At 38.5% G+C, this 13,827-nt stretch overlaps 1 protein-coding gene across 4 annotated transcripts in view; it reads right to left on the bottom strand.

The window, feature by feature from the left end:
• Positions 1-5,500: 5,500 nt before the first annotated feature.
• The window catches only part of exoc6b (exocyst complex component 6B), an 83,401-nt gene continuing 75,074 nt past the window's right edge, over positions 5,501-13,827 (bottom strand). For 2 of the 4 annotated variants that reach the window (XM_047811254.1, XM_047811247.1), the window contains 3 exons: positions 8,877-8,989; positions 8,698-8,709; positions 5,501-6,826 (listed from right to left, as the gene is read on the bottom strand). In XM_047811254.1, the coding sequence (XP_047667210.1) occupies positions 6,700-6,826; positions 8,698-8,709; positions 8,877-8,989 (252 nt within the window). In that variant the 3' untranslated portion in view covers positions 5,501-6,699. The remainder of the gene's footprint in view (positions 6,827-8,697; positions 8,710-8,876; positions 8,990-13,827) is intronic. The other 2 variants (XM_047811256.1, XM_047811253.1) reach the window with 1 other exon arrangement.

A 13,827-nucleotide genomic window follows, 5' to 3' on the forward strand; every position in this document is an offset into this window, starting at 1 on the left:
TCCTACTTCAGTCACAGAACTGAAGGAAGAGCACAGAGTTCATCCACCACTACTTTGCTGGTGCTGTTCTCTCACTGATCTCTCACAAAAAAGGATGATGTGCTCAAATGAGTCCGAATAGAATAGTTTAGCCTGACTCACCCACAGTACGCAATACTACCACCACTGTTTTGGACTGCGCTATCGCTTCTGCACAACAAGACAAGTGCAAGAGACAATGGTTTGTTTTTGTACTAGTTACAGTCCAGTGATGCTCTCCATATACAAACAACCAAAGCAGAGCAGAATGCGATGTGCATGATAAAGCACTCAGCTATTCAAAATGTGGAAAACAACCCAAAGTGTTGAGGCTGGGGGGCAAGAGCAGGAACTCATTTCTAAGTTCAGTGAAACTGTGGACGTGATCCAAGTTCATCTCATTCCATTGAGTTTTGATGACTGCATCTATTGATTATATCGTGTGTGTGCGTGTGTATGTGTGTGTAATAAGTTCCAGTGCTAAGAAACTTTTTTAACTTGCCCATTCACTTCTACACTGGTGCATATTTTTCAGTTATAACATCAAATAAATATCCTTTCCATTCTATGTGCTCTATATATACAGTTTAGTGGGTATTGTGTATAAGTAGCTAGCAGCTAACAGAAGCAGTTTTACCATTAATATTCATTAATAAACACATGGTTGTGAGACCAAAAATACAGTAACCATGCAGATAACTTCACTGTTCTTCAGATTCAGTTTATCCACTGACAGAAAAGAACAGGTTCTCTTTTGACTCTTGATCTTCTGAAAGTTTCATCCTCATGCCATCACAGTTTCTTTTCTGCCACTGGCTTGCACATTATGAATCCAAATTTAAATATACGTACTCTGTTAAGTGATTTCTGTGGAGGTGTTTTGTGACGTGTCTATTGACAAAAGTAGTAAACAAAATTAAATAAATAAATAAAATAAACTACTATAAACCAGGAGTTTCATATTACAAATGGCGGAGAATTCAGATGCAGGTTTTTTGCCCCCATGTTTATCATTTAACCCAATACTCTGCTGTAATTCAGCAGGAATTTGCACATCTGAAGCGGATTGGAAATGGCAAATTGCATTTAGGTGTGAATGTGTGTGAGTGGATGTGCATGGTGTTCTGCAATGTACTGGCATCCCATCAGTGGTGAATTTTTACACCTTGTGCCCAGTTTAGCATGGACCCAAAACAAGTCCATACAGGATTAATCATTTACTGAAGATGAATGAATGAGTTCAACTGTACATTTCAACACATTTCTTCAAATATACTGTCAGAAGCAATCAAGTCCATTTTTAAAAAATAAACCTAAATTCTTTAAACTAGCATTTATCAAATCACAGATTGATTAAAAATCCTGGCCTCCCTGTCAGCTATCCAACAAGAGGCCAATATCAAACCTCAACATCCAATATCCAAGAAAATGTTGTAGCACAGCAGATATTACTGATACATACAATGCAGTAAAATTTATTAAATCATTTGAGTGAGGATTTAGGCTGAGATTTCAGAGTACTGAGATAGGACTGACTAAAGTGGTAAATGGGCTGCTACTGGCCTCTGACTCCTTGCTTGTGTTGCTTGAGCATAGTATAGCTTTTGACACCACAGATCATAACATTCTTTTAAATAAACTACATAATGTAGTTTGACCTCTCATGACAATGACAATTTATTTATATAGCACAAATAATTTCAACTCATGGCTTATTTGATTGATCATTATCAGTTTATAGGTGTAAATGGTACGTTGTCTATGTTTGGTGTTCCATAAGTCTCTGTTCTTGGCCCACTGCTCTTTTCCGTATATATGTTAACTCTGGGTATATGTATTTGTATATGTGGTATTATATGTGGTATTGGTATTAACTGTTTTGCTGATAACACATGGAACAGTGTTTCAGCAAAACCATCCCTTAAAGTCTTACATTTGAGGAATGTGTAAAGGACATTAGACAGTTGTTGCTTATTAACTTCTTTCTTACTTTTACTCCTACTTAAATTTGAGAAAACAGAAGTACTTCTGCTGGGACAACATGCAGTTAGAATTAAGCTTTATGAGTACATAGTAACTCTGGATGGCCTTTCAGTTGCATCATGTGCAGCAGTAAAAGACTTAGGCATAATTAACCCCGGTGTCTCATTTGAAGCTCATGTAGATAATCATACTGAGGTAGCCTTCTTTCATCTCAGAAATATCGCTAAGATGAACAATGTCACTACATGATGCAGAAAAATTTGTTCTTGCTTTTATTACGTCTGGGTTGGATTATTGTAATGCCTTGCTGTCTGGATGTTCCAGTATGTGCATAAACAAGCTCCAGTTACTAGAACCAGAAAAAATATGACCACATCACCCTTATCTTATCCACACTCCATTGGCTCTCCTGCTTCCACAAGCCATTTCCCAGTGCACTGAAAACAGATCTGTTCCCTTTTCTACTGGGTTCCAGTTAAATGCTTTTTAGTAGACTTTTAAAATTATTACCAAGAATTAATGACACTTGGATGTGTGACTAGCAGCTTTTTCCTCTTACTTATCTTTGTTTTACCTACTGCTGTAGAACACACAGGCATGATACAGAGTTATGCATCTTCAAAATGGCTTGTGCTTTCATGGGTATATTAAGGGTTTTATGTACTGTTAGTAGTTATACTATTATAGCTGCATGCTACTGTTTGGCACAAAGATGTCAGACTGGAAGATTTTGTTCACAATTCAAAAGCTTTTACTTAACAAAGAAAACCCACTCTAGGTTTAACTTTTCACCTAATTTGGCACTTAAGTACTGTACATAGATGCTTTAAAGGGAACTTCTATTTTTAGTCTTTCACCAACGCAACTACAATGTTAACAATTTTATAGGTGCAGTTTGTTTTTGTTTAACAGGCAAGTCTCCACTTTTACACTGGGAAATACACAAAACTGAACTACTTAAAAACTATACTGAACCACAAAGGCAAGTTTGTCACATATGAGCCATCTGAACTCCCTTGGCTCATAGTGGACAATCAAAGGGTGTGTGATTACATTTGTGTAAACTACAACCCACTATCTGTAGTTAAATATACTATAAATGATGTACAAAATAATGTACATGAATACTGGGGCTAATTTTTTGAACATAATTTGTTCATAAAATTATTTTTTTAAGGGAATCTATGATTTATTTATTTATTTTTTAAGTGTAAGAGGTCCCTGGCGCTAAAAGTTTTGAGAACTCCTAGTAGATATTAATAAGTTGGTATATGATTTGAAAAAATAATAAATAAATAAACCAAGAATTGTGTCAGCTTTTACCTTTAATGTTATGCAGCAAAAATGAAAAAGGGAAGTAAAAAAAACAAAACAAATAAAACTGTAGACATACCTCTGGCTGCACAATACATACAGAATACAGAATATAATACTAGAGCAAGTGACTGAACAAAATGCAAACAAAAAAACAATCATATTCAAACTCATGTTCAAAAAGCACTGATCATACAGCTGGCATCAATTAAATGCTTCTGATTAACCCCAAATTAAGAAGGACATTCTTTCAAAGAACAGGACGTCTTTCCAAAGTAGAGAAAAGGACAAGATAAAAACTCTGCAGGAGAATGCCAAGAAACCTTTACAGACCATTAACAGAACAGCTGGAATGTCTGACAAATATTAGCTCCTCTCTGCCTGTGACAATATCTTGTATTCCATACATATCCAGGGGCTAAATCACCCCAAACCATGGGACAAAATGTGAGACCTGAGCTTTTATTTAAGAAGGCCTTTATTATTGCCACACATACTTTACAGCACACTGGAAAACTTTTCTACAAATGTCCCAGCTTAGGAATTTGGGGTCAGAATGCAGAGGCAGCTGACACAGTGACCCTAGAGCAGAGAGGGTTAAGGGCCTTGATCAAGGGCCCAAACAACAATTAAAAAAATTGAATTAAAACCTAAAAAACTTGAGCCACCACTGTTCAAGGTGTTTGAGCATAAAAAGTTTCTAAAAAGGTTTATAAAAGATGTTTGATAAAAAACAAGACAGGATATCACCTAATTAATACAATAACCAAAGGTGAAGCAAGGCAGTGGCAGTATCATGCTATGGCCCATTTCTCTTCAGCTGGGAATGTTGCTGTATTTATGAATAAGGGGCTCATGGATAGCCCCTAACAGCAATCTATATTCCTATTGGACATCTACTGTATATTGGACATCTACATCTATATTTAACAATCTAGTAAACTGTGTGCCACTTTTACACAAATGAAACTGATGAAAAATTTTCACCTGGGAGCACAGCATTGATTCAAAGCACAAATCCAGATCAACAAAGGAATAGTTTCTATAGACGATGATCATTGGAATGGCTCAGTCCTGCTCGAAGTCCTATTTATACACATGCGATACATTTGAGAGCTGTACACGGAGATCCTCTCACTATTTGGTAGCTATGAAGCATTACTGAAATGAAGAGTGGAATAAAATTGCAAAATCTGGATGTGTTGTGATGGTAGAGTGTGAAATAGAAGTGCTGTAATCCAAAAGGTGTTTTAAAAAGGCGTTAGTTAAAGAGTATATACACTTGTATGTATTTACTTGTGTTTGCATTTTTTTCTCCAAAACGAGTTTTTTCTACCTGAATTTTGTTGGCTGTTGTATCACAATAAAGATAAAAATAAAAATAAAAAAAAAGAATGAATTTTTTTGGTTTCATTTTTATTCCATCACAAAATAATTTTCAATTATATAAAATAACAGTATGCTAAAAGGTGGGACAATGTATCAGAGTACAGCTCTCTAATCAGTAATAAATACAGACTCGATGCAACTGATTGAAGTTAAAGCTTTGATTGACAAAATAGTTTATAAAGACATCATCGTTCAGCTGCATGACACTTATTCAACTCGTGTGCTCATTACTTTGAAAGAATCAGCATTTTTCAGCTTAGGGTTGAACTACAACAGGTTAAAAAAAATACTGCATTTAAAACTGAAGTCCAAAATATTATAAGCAAGAAATCAGACTATAGGTAAGAAGAAGTTTATTAAAAAGTCATGAATCATTTTCCACTTAGGGATCTTATGTACATGAGCTCATCACTGAGTCTCTGACCATTTTTATCCTCTCTTCAGCTGAACCATAAGTGACACAGGTTCCTGATTGTGAATTGACATCAAAATTATAGACATGCGTATTAAGATACATGCATAAACAAATGTTATTTAAATACCACTAAAAAGCAGAAAAAAGAGCCTTTACTCAGCTGTGTTTTTTTTAATGGTTTATTTGATATTGTTTGGCATTTGTTTTAGACTTTATTAGTACAGGAAGGTCATTCATTAGTGGTTTAACATTACATTCTGTACAGTGCACCTGTCTCCATCAACAAAATGAATAGACAACAAAATGAATAAAGTTGCTCTATAAATCCCCACAAATTCTGTACACACACACACACACGGATGGTTTGGGAAGAATGATTCCCTTTAGGTTCTGATTATTTTCTATCCCTTCACTATTTGCTGGGGTTTATGCACACGCACACACAAAATGGGGTAGGAATGATTCTCTCTCTCTCTCTCTCACACACACACACACACTCACACACACACACAGAGCACATAAATCTAGAATAAAACTAACACCATAAACTCCTTTGTTAACAATAAAATAAAAAAAAACTTTACTTACATTCCTAAAATTTTATGATTTCTTCCCTCTTTGAAAAATAGTCATATTGCACCCAATTGATGAGAACAACCCATCAGTTAAATAAAGACCCACAATAACCCACAGCCCAAAAGAAGGAGCGCGCGCACACACAAACACACTCGTTATACAGGCAAGAACACTGAGCTTTTCCTTTTAGGAGCTCTATCTAGATATGATAATTAGCCTGTACAGAATAACAGCAGCTGATAAGAGATTCTGCAGGAGGTTAAGGCCATAACAGAAATCATTTGCAGCTTGATTCTTCCTTTTTCTTTTTATCTATTTAAAGGAAATTACAGAATCAGTGTTGTCAGAAATGAGAACAATGACGGTGTTTCTGCTCAGTTAGCAACCTTAACAGCACAGTGGCGTAAGGCTACAAAATACAGCATGTTCCGATACATCAGTTTACTTCTCTCTGCTGAGGATGGTTAAAAATAAACTAGGGACTTTCAGCATTGCACTACTGCAGAAATGCTAATGATAGTGTCATCGTTTTTATTTTGCAACATTTCAATTGAACTCATGCTAGATGGGTTAAATGAGCTCCCTAATAAACTACAGGGTTTTGCTGTCCCTAAAAGTCCCTATTGTCAAACGTACAGATATGTGAAGGTAATAACCAAAGTCTCATAGAGACAGGCATAAAACATTTAGTGCTTAACTGTAGGAGGACAGGAGAGCAGACTGAAGGTTCATTAATACTGAGGCCAGTGAGATGCTGTCAGGAAGACATTGTAAGTCTGAGACAAAAGACTGCAGAACTTGGATTAGCTGGAACCATTTGGGTAAAACAAATACTTAATTTGAAAAAAATTATGGCACCCTATTTTTCAATTGCCTTTTACATTTGCTTTGCTTCTATTCTTTCTGCTCTTTTACAACGCAAAAACAGTGTTTGGTGTAGGTGCAGTTACTGGTAGTGACTAGTCAAGGAATTCTCGGGAAAATCAGCTAATATGCCACTGGACTCAGGACTGGTGGCTGGCAATAAGGTTCCGCAGCTGCTTCACAACGGTGTCAATGAGCTTCTGCTTGTCACGCTCATTCTTACGGAACTGAGCAAACATGTTGTTTTTCCGACTAGTGTCCTTCATCCTACAGAGAATGAGACAGGAAAACAGTGGGAGAGAGAGAGAGAGTGAGAGAGAGAGAGAGAGAGAGAGAGAGAGAGAGAGAGAGTGAGAGAGAGAGAGAGAGAGAGAGAGAGAGAGAGAGAGAGAGAGAGAGAGAGAGAGAGAGACAGACAGACAGACAGACAGACAGACAGACAGACAGACAGACAGACAGACAGAGACAGAGAGAGATTATATAAACAGACAAAATAGAATAAAATGTTAAGCTCGGTAAAGATGCATTTCAATTAAGACTCGAGTCCCAAAAAGACCTCAAAGGTGAGGCACAGACTGGAGCTTCATGGAGAGTGGAAGTAAAAATTGGATCATCAGCACAATCCTTTCTGCCTGGCACTTCAACAAATGGCTTCTTCGTGGATCACTGAACTCACAGTGAGGTTTCAGTCAGCCAATCGGACCCACGATTTTAAACCATTTCACATCTCATCTACATCCAGCATGACAGATGATACTTAGCTTTATAGAATCAATTAGTTTCATGTTTTTTGGTCTTCAAACAGTTCATAACGGACACAAGCAGAGTTATGTTCAGTAACAAAGCCTTTTTAGGTCTGCTCAATTGTCCTGATCTCATTCACACATCACTTATCTTTTACTTCACTGTGGCTTATTAGATGAGATGGACATCGTGTCAGACCTCGCGTATCTGTGGCCCCAGGACATGTACAAATATCTGCCTCTTATCTCTGCCACTACCATCACGTAGCACAGGATGTTTGCGTTTGGGAGTGTGTAAAAATGTGGATAGCGATCTGTGTTTCCAAATATGGATGACGAGGAAGCAGGCAAGATGTGTATCATAGTTTGCTGAAAGCAGTGTGAAGAGGGACAAGTGAACAGTGTGTGTTAAGAGCCTTGATTTGTATCATTAAAATCTTCACACACAATCCTGGCCATGGAATCCAAGGTAGCTGTAATATATAGTGTCATCGTTTTTAGTTGTGTGGGTTTTTTTTTAGTTGTTTATACCAAAACCATGACAGCTACCATACCATCGTTAAAGGAAAAAACACTTGCTGTTCATCTACCTTCCAATAATGGTGCAGTGAGCTGTAGCCTCTCTATTTCTACCTAGAGAAAGATCCTGCAGCTCTTCCTAGTCTATTCACCTGACCCACCTCCTCATCTGTGCACTGTGCTCATACACAATGTTCCAAAGCGTAACATTCATGTTAAAACAACCATCGACGCCACTGTGGTTAGAATATCTTCTAATTTATTCATTTACTTAATGGCATTAATATGAAATGACTACTGTGTTTCATATAAAGAAACATCAAATTTGTATGCATAATACTGAAAAACTGTACAGCTCAAGCCTGACCGCGTAAAAACAAACATGAATAAATAATTCCAAAACTACATTCACGAGTAAAGATTTTTTTTTCTCCAAAGCTCCTTTGAACCAGCAAGGCTCACTGTTTCTGCCTGGTTAGTGGCCAGCTCAGGGTTTAGTAATACAGATCATTTACACTGAGCTTTAGGGTCAAGAGGGTTTGGCCAGGGTAAGTACAGCTCAAATGGGATCAAGATCAGCGTGTGTAATGCTGTAACCAGAGAATTCACGATGGTCCCAGAAAAGGAAGGGGTGAAAGAGAAAAGGGGGGAGTAAGCATGATCATGAGAAGGTCTAGACAGTTACAAAGGAAATCGCACTCCAACAAACAAACTGTTCTATAAACATGCAAAAACAAATGTTGACTCACCATTGTGCACAATAAACACCATGGGCATAACAATGCATACACACACACAAATATTTTAGAATCAACACGTCTGAATTGCACACCGCAATCTTTCTCACACACAATGTGCAGACACCAGAGTACTCACGCTCGAGAAATCCTGCACACAACCAGAAGAGCAGCGAGGGATGTGATGTGATGTGAGAGGGGGAAAAGATGTTGTCAGAGAGATATAAGAAATAAGAAAAGAATAACATATGGAACATGTGGAAGATATTTCATCAAAAAGTACTCTGTGATGGCAACATGGCTCTATATGTGACTTACTTCTCCAGGAGGGCCAGAGCGGTATGAGGGCTGACCCTCAGGTACTTGCAGGTTGGACGTCCATAGTCTGCGAGGTATGTAGACCAATCCCACTGCGTAAAGAGATCCAACAGCTAGAAAAACAAAAAGGGAAATTTAGAAAGAGTGAATGTGTTCATAGAGCATTATTAACCATTCTTTATTTTTACTTTTTATTACTGTGATATCAACAGATAGATAAAAAACTATTGGGTCTGTTTGGACACAATTACAGGGCTATAAAGTGCAGAAAGATTGGAATTTAATTTAAAAAATGTTTTTAAATATTTGAGTGCATCAAAGCAGATCGAGTTCATTCCGACTCCATTCAGTCGCCCCTTACTGAAGCAAGCAGTTCAGTTTTCCCAGTGTTACATAAGTGAGCTGGGCCTCTTAAATGAGATTACTGAGAAGGCACAAGGGAGACAAACATGACAAAACAGCGGATTACTGAAGAATGGAGAGCGGTTAAAGAGAGAAAAGCCATTTACGCTTTTTCACCTTGTGAGTGGAGGTGTTTTGGTCTGCCTGTGACCCAGGCCTGACCCGATAATGACCCAGGATTGAGCTAAAATCTACGGTCATTTACAAACCCGATGACTTTCAGTACACTACCAGCACCAACAACTCAGCCCTCTCCACACACTGATACTGATCAGATGTACATACATGCAGACAATTAAAGACATATTTATTCCACCACAGATGGAAAAAGGTCCATGTCCTGAACTGAAAACATTCTTGTTTATGCATGTGTGACAGGCAAAGATAAATCACCACAAATCTGTCTGATCAAGTACACAACATAAAAAGGCAATCTCCAAACATCTCCGTCTGTTTCCTTACTCACACAGCCTCACCTCAATCGCACAGACACGATAACACACGTACACCAGCATGTCCGAGTGTGATAAGTCAGATTTACATGCACAAATCTCGGATTCATTTCTTTTAGCTCCTCCTACATGCATGAGCTGTAAATCCATCAAAAAATAATATTCACAATTGAGAATGAGAAGTAGAAGGAAAAGAAGCAGCAGGGAGATCAGGCTTTCCCGTCATCCATAACCCTGCATATACACAAACAAAAATGTGTGCATTCCATACAGCACTGACTGCGCTCATGACCTGGGTTTCAACTCTCGACTGAGCTCCCTCCCTCCGCCTTCACCTCCTTATGAACTTCCATTCGGTATCTCTACACGTCTCTCTCTCTCTCTCACCTCAGCGTGACCCTGTGGCGGTGTTATCGGCCCCACTTTCCTTGCTTGCTGAACAAACAGTGAGCTGGGTTGGGGAGGGGGGGATGGTGGTGGTGGATGAGACAGGCACTGGATTATCACTTCCTCTCATTCTTCCCAAAGAAAGAATGATGGAGAGAGAGAGAGGGGAAAAAAAAAAGACAAAATAAAACATGACGTGGCACACAGAAGTGTTGACCTTGTTTCCCTCGTGCCCTCATTTTCACCCCTACCTCATATACACTCTCCCTCTCACTCACTGCGAAGTGGGCATTTGGTTAAAGGCTCTTAATGGTTATTCTGACTGCCGTATTTATTTGTTTGGAACGCTAGGGGAATTACCAATCTTGTTAATAGTCTAGAGGGGCTGGTAAACTGACCCTCTGTTTTTATTCTCCCAGATTTGTTGCCCTTTGGACAGTACTTTGAAAACACATGATTTGATTTGCAGCATAATGCATGTTCTAAATCACAGAACACATTTTGAAATGAACAGAAAATGATGCAGGATAAATACATATGCACTTGTAACTATATCCATCAAACAAATTTGACTAGTCAGCATTTATTCCATCGTCAGTGGCTAAATTAAGATAACCTGTCGGACGTTGTTATTGTAATAATGCTGCCTCTACAACTAAACATGCATACCTATTGTTCTCAATTTCTCCTCTGATCGTCCCTCCGTTCAACCGTCCATTCCTCTGTCCTCCCTACAATCACACTTTCTTTCCATTAATTTTGCCGTTATCTCTGCTTTCATCTCCTGCGCTTTGTTTCTCACCTCTGGCTGGCCTCTCGATTTTAGCATTGTTTGGTGCATTCTCTGGCATTCGGCCAGCAGCCGGAGGGAATTCACAGGCCAAGTTCAGCTGAACCTAATCTTGAACAATAATAATAATAAAGTGCCATAGAATAGAATGATTGGCCCATACAAGCAAACAATAACAAACCCCTTTTCCACTATAAACCAACTTCAGGAACCCTCTCGGAGAAAGATAACGAATAGCTTTGAAAATAATCAAACAGGTGTTATAATGCCATATTGTGCTGGTAATGCTAAAAGGCCCTTAAACAAAGCTCATACAACCTACTTAAGATGTCTGTTAAATTAATTGGCTGAATCATGAGCAGTGTGAACTGAACAAGAGATTAGGTTCTTAGAGCAAAACTATAAGACAGAACAATATGCAAATCCAGATACTTGGTACAGAATACCTCTACTACAAAGTACGAATACTGCCATTCAAATAGAGTCTAAGCTGTCAATCAACCGGCACAAAGAAATATTGATGCGTCTCGTTCAGTGTGTTCTCATACCTGACATTTGAACCATATTTGAACTACATTTCAACACTTTACCGATAGAGTTAGAGTCATTTAAAAAACCTGGTGTGCTCTCCTGCAACATTCAGCACAGACGTGCACTCAAACCCATTGGAACAAAAAGAGGAGGTTGCCTATGTGCATGTTCTATGTTTGACAGAAATGTTTTTGTTAAATTTAGACACTAGAAAAGCTACCTGCACACTTTCTTCCCAGTTGCAGTACATCACTTTTTTTTTTTCCTATGATGTAAGAAGCAAGAAAGTATCCACTTAAACTTCTATTGTTTCCCTGCCACCAAAACAGCTCCGAGTCATCGAGGCATGAACTCCACAAGACCTCTAAAGGTGTGCTGTGGAATCTCACACCAAGACATTAGCAGCAGATCCTGTCTTGTGAATTGTAAAATAAATAAATAAAAAGTAAAAATTGTAAATGTGACCTCCATATGATTTCACATTTTCCATTTTCGGTATCACCTTAGGTATGTACGTATCATTTGTCTAAATCAAAGACTTCAAAAATAGAACATATTCCCTCACTAGGGCATAAAAGGAACTGAGTGAATCCATACAAATCCTGGTACGTGTCTTATGTGATTTTTCTGGGGCAACCAAATATATGTTTTGACAGTACAGTGCCTTGCAAAAGTATTCATACCCACTGAACTTTTCCACATTTTGACATGTTACAACCACAAAGAAAAATGTATTGTATTGGGATTTTATGAAATAGACTGAAAGAAAGTGGCACATAATTGTGAAGTGGAATGAAAATTATAAATGGTGTCCAAAAATAAATATCTGAAAAGTGGAGCGTGCGTTTGTATTCAGCCCCCTTTACTCTGATACCCCCAACTAAAATCCAGTGAAACCAATTGCCTTCAGAAGTCACCTAATTAGTAAATGGGTGTAATTGCACATGGGTGTAATTTAATCTCAGTATAAATACAGCTGTTCTGTGAAGCCCTCAGACATGTGTTAGAGAACATTAGTGAACAAACAGCATCATCACGACCAAAGAACATACCAGACAGGTCAGGGATAAAGCTGTGGAGAATTTTAAAGCAGGGTTAGGTTATAAATTAATATCCTAAGCCTTAAACATCTCACGGAGCACTGTACAATCCATCATCCAACAATGGAAAAAGTATGGCACAACTGCAAGCCTACCAAGACATGGCTGTCCACCTAAACTGACAGGCAGTGCAAGGAAAGCATTAATCAGAGAAGCAGCCAAGAGGCCCATGGTAACTCTGGAGGAGCTGCAGAGATCCACAGCTCAGGTGGGAGAATCTGTCCACAGGACAACTATTAGTCATGCACTCCACAAATATGGTCTTTATGGAAGAGTGGCAAGAAGAAAGCCATTGTTGAAAGAAAGCCACAAACAATCTTGTTTGCTGTTTGCGACAAGCCAAGTGGGGGACACAATAAGCATGTGGAAGAAGGTGCTCTCGTCAGAGGAGACCAAAACTGAAATTCTTGGCCAAAATTCAAAACGTTATGTGTGGCGGAAACCTAACACTGCACATCACCCTGCACACCCCATCCCTAATGTGAAATATGGTGGTGGCAGCATCATGTTGTGGGGATGCTTTTCTTCAGCACAGACAGGGAAGCTGGTCATAGTTGATGGGAAGATGGATGGAGCCAAATACAGGGCAATCTTAGATGAAAACCTGGGGCGGAGGTTCACCTTCCAGCAAGACAATGACCCTAAACATACAGTCAGAGCTACAACGGAGTGGTTTAGATCAAAGCATATTCATGTGTTAGAATGGCCCATTTAAAGTTCAGACCTAAAACCAATTGAGAATCTGTGGCGAGACTTGAAAATCGCTGTTCACAGACGCTCGCCATCCAACCTGACTGATCTTGAGCTATTTTGCAACGAAGAATGGGCAAAAATGTCATTCTCTAGATGTGCAAAGCTGGTAGAGACATACCCCAAAAGACTTGCAGCTGTAATTGCAGCGAAAGGTGGTTCTAAAAAGTATTGACTCAGTGGGGCTGAATACAAATACTACACATACTGAACACCACACACTTCAGATATTTATTTGTAAAAAAAAAAAAAAAAAAAAAAAAAAAAAAATTACAATTATGTGCCAATTTGTGTTGGTCTGTCACATAAAATCCTAATAAAATAAATTTTTGTTTGTGGTTGTAACGCGTCAAAATGTGAAAAAGTTCAGTGGGTATGAATACTTTTGCAAGGCACTGTATGTGCCCTTAAAAATGGATTTAAGCAGCAAGTAGTAAATGGTTGCCATTTCTGCTGTCAGCTTTAGGGATGAATGTCAGTGACTGACACCAGATGAGTCAATCTCATAACCCTTTCAGTCAACAAGGTCATCTCCAATT

The sequence above is a fragment of the Tachysurus fulvidraco genome, chromosome 1 (genome assembly GCF_022655615.1).
Source record: "Tachysurus fulvidraco isolate hzauxx_2018 chromosome 1, HZAU_PFXX_2.0, whole genome shotgun sequence".
NCBI lineage: Eukaryota > Metazoa > Chordata > Actinopteri > Siluriformes > Bagridae > Tachysurus > Tachysurus fulvidraco.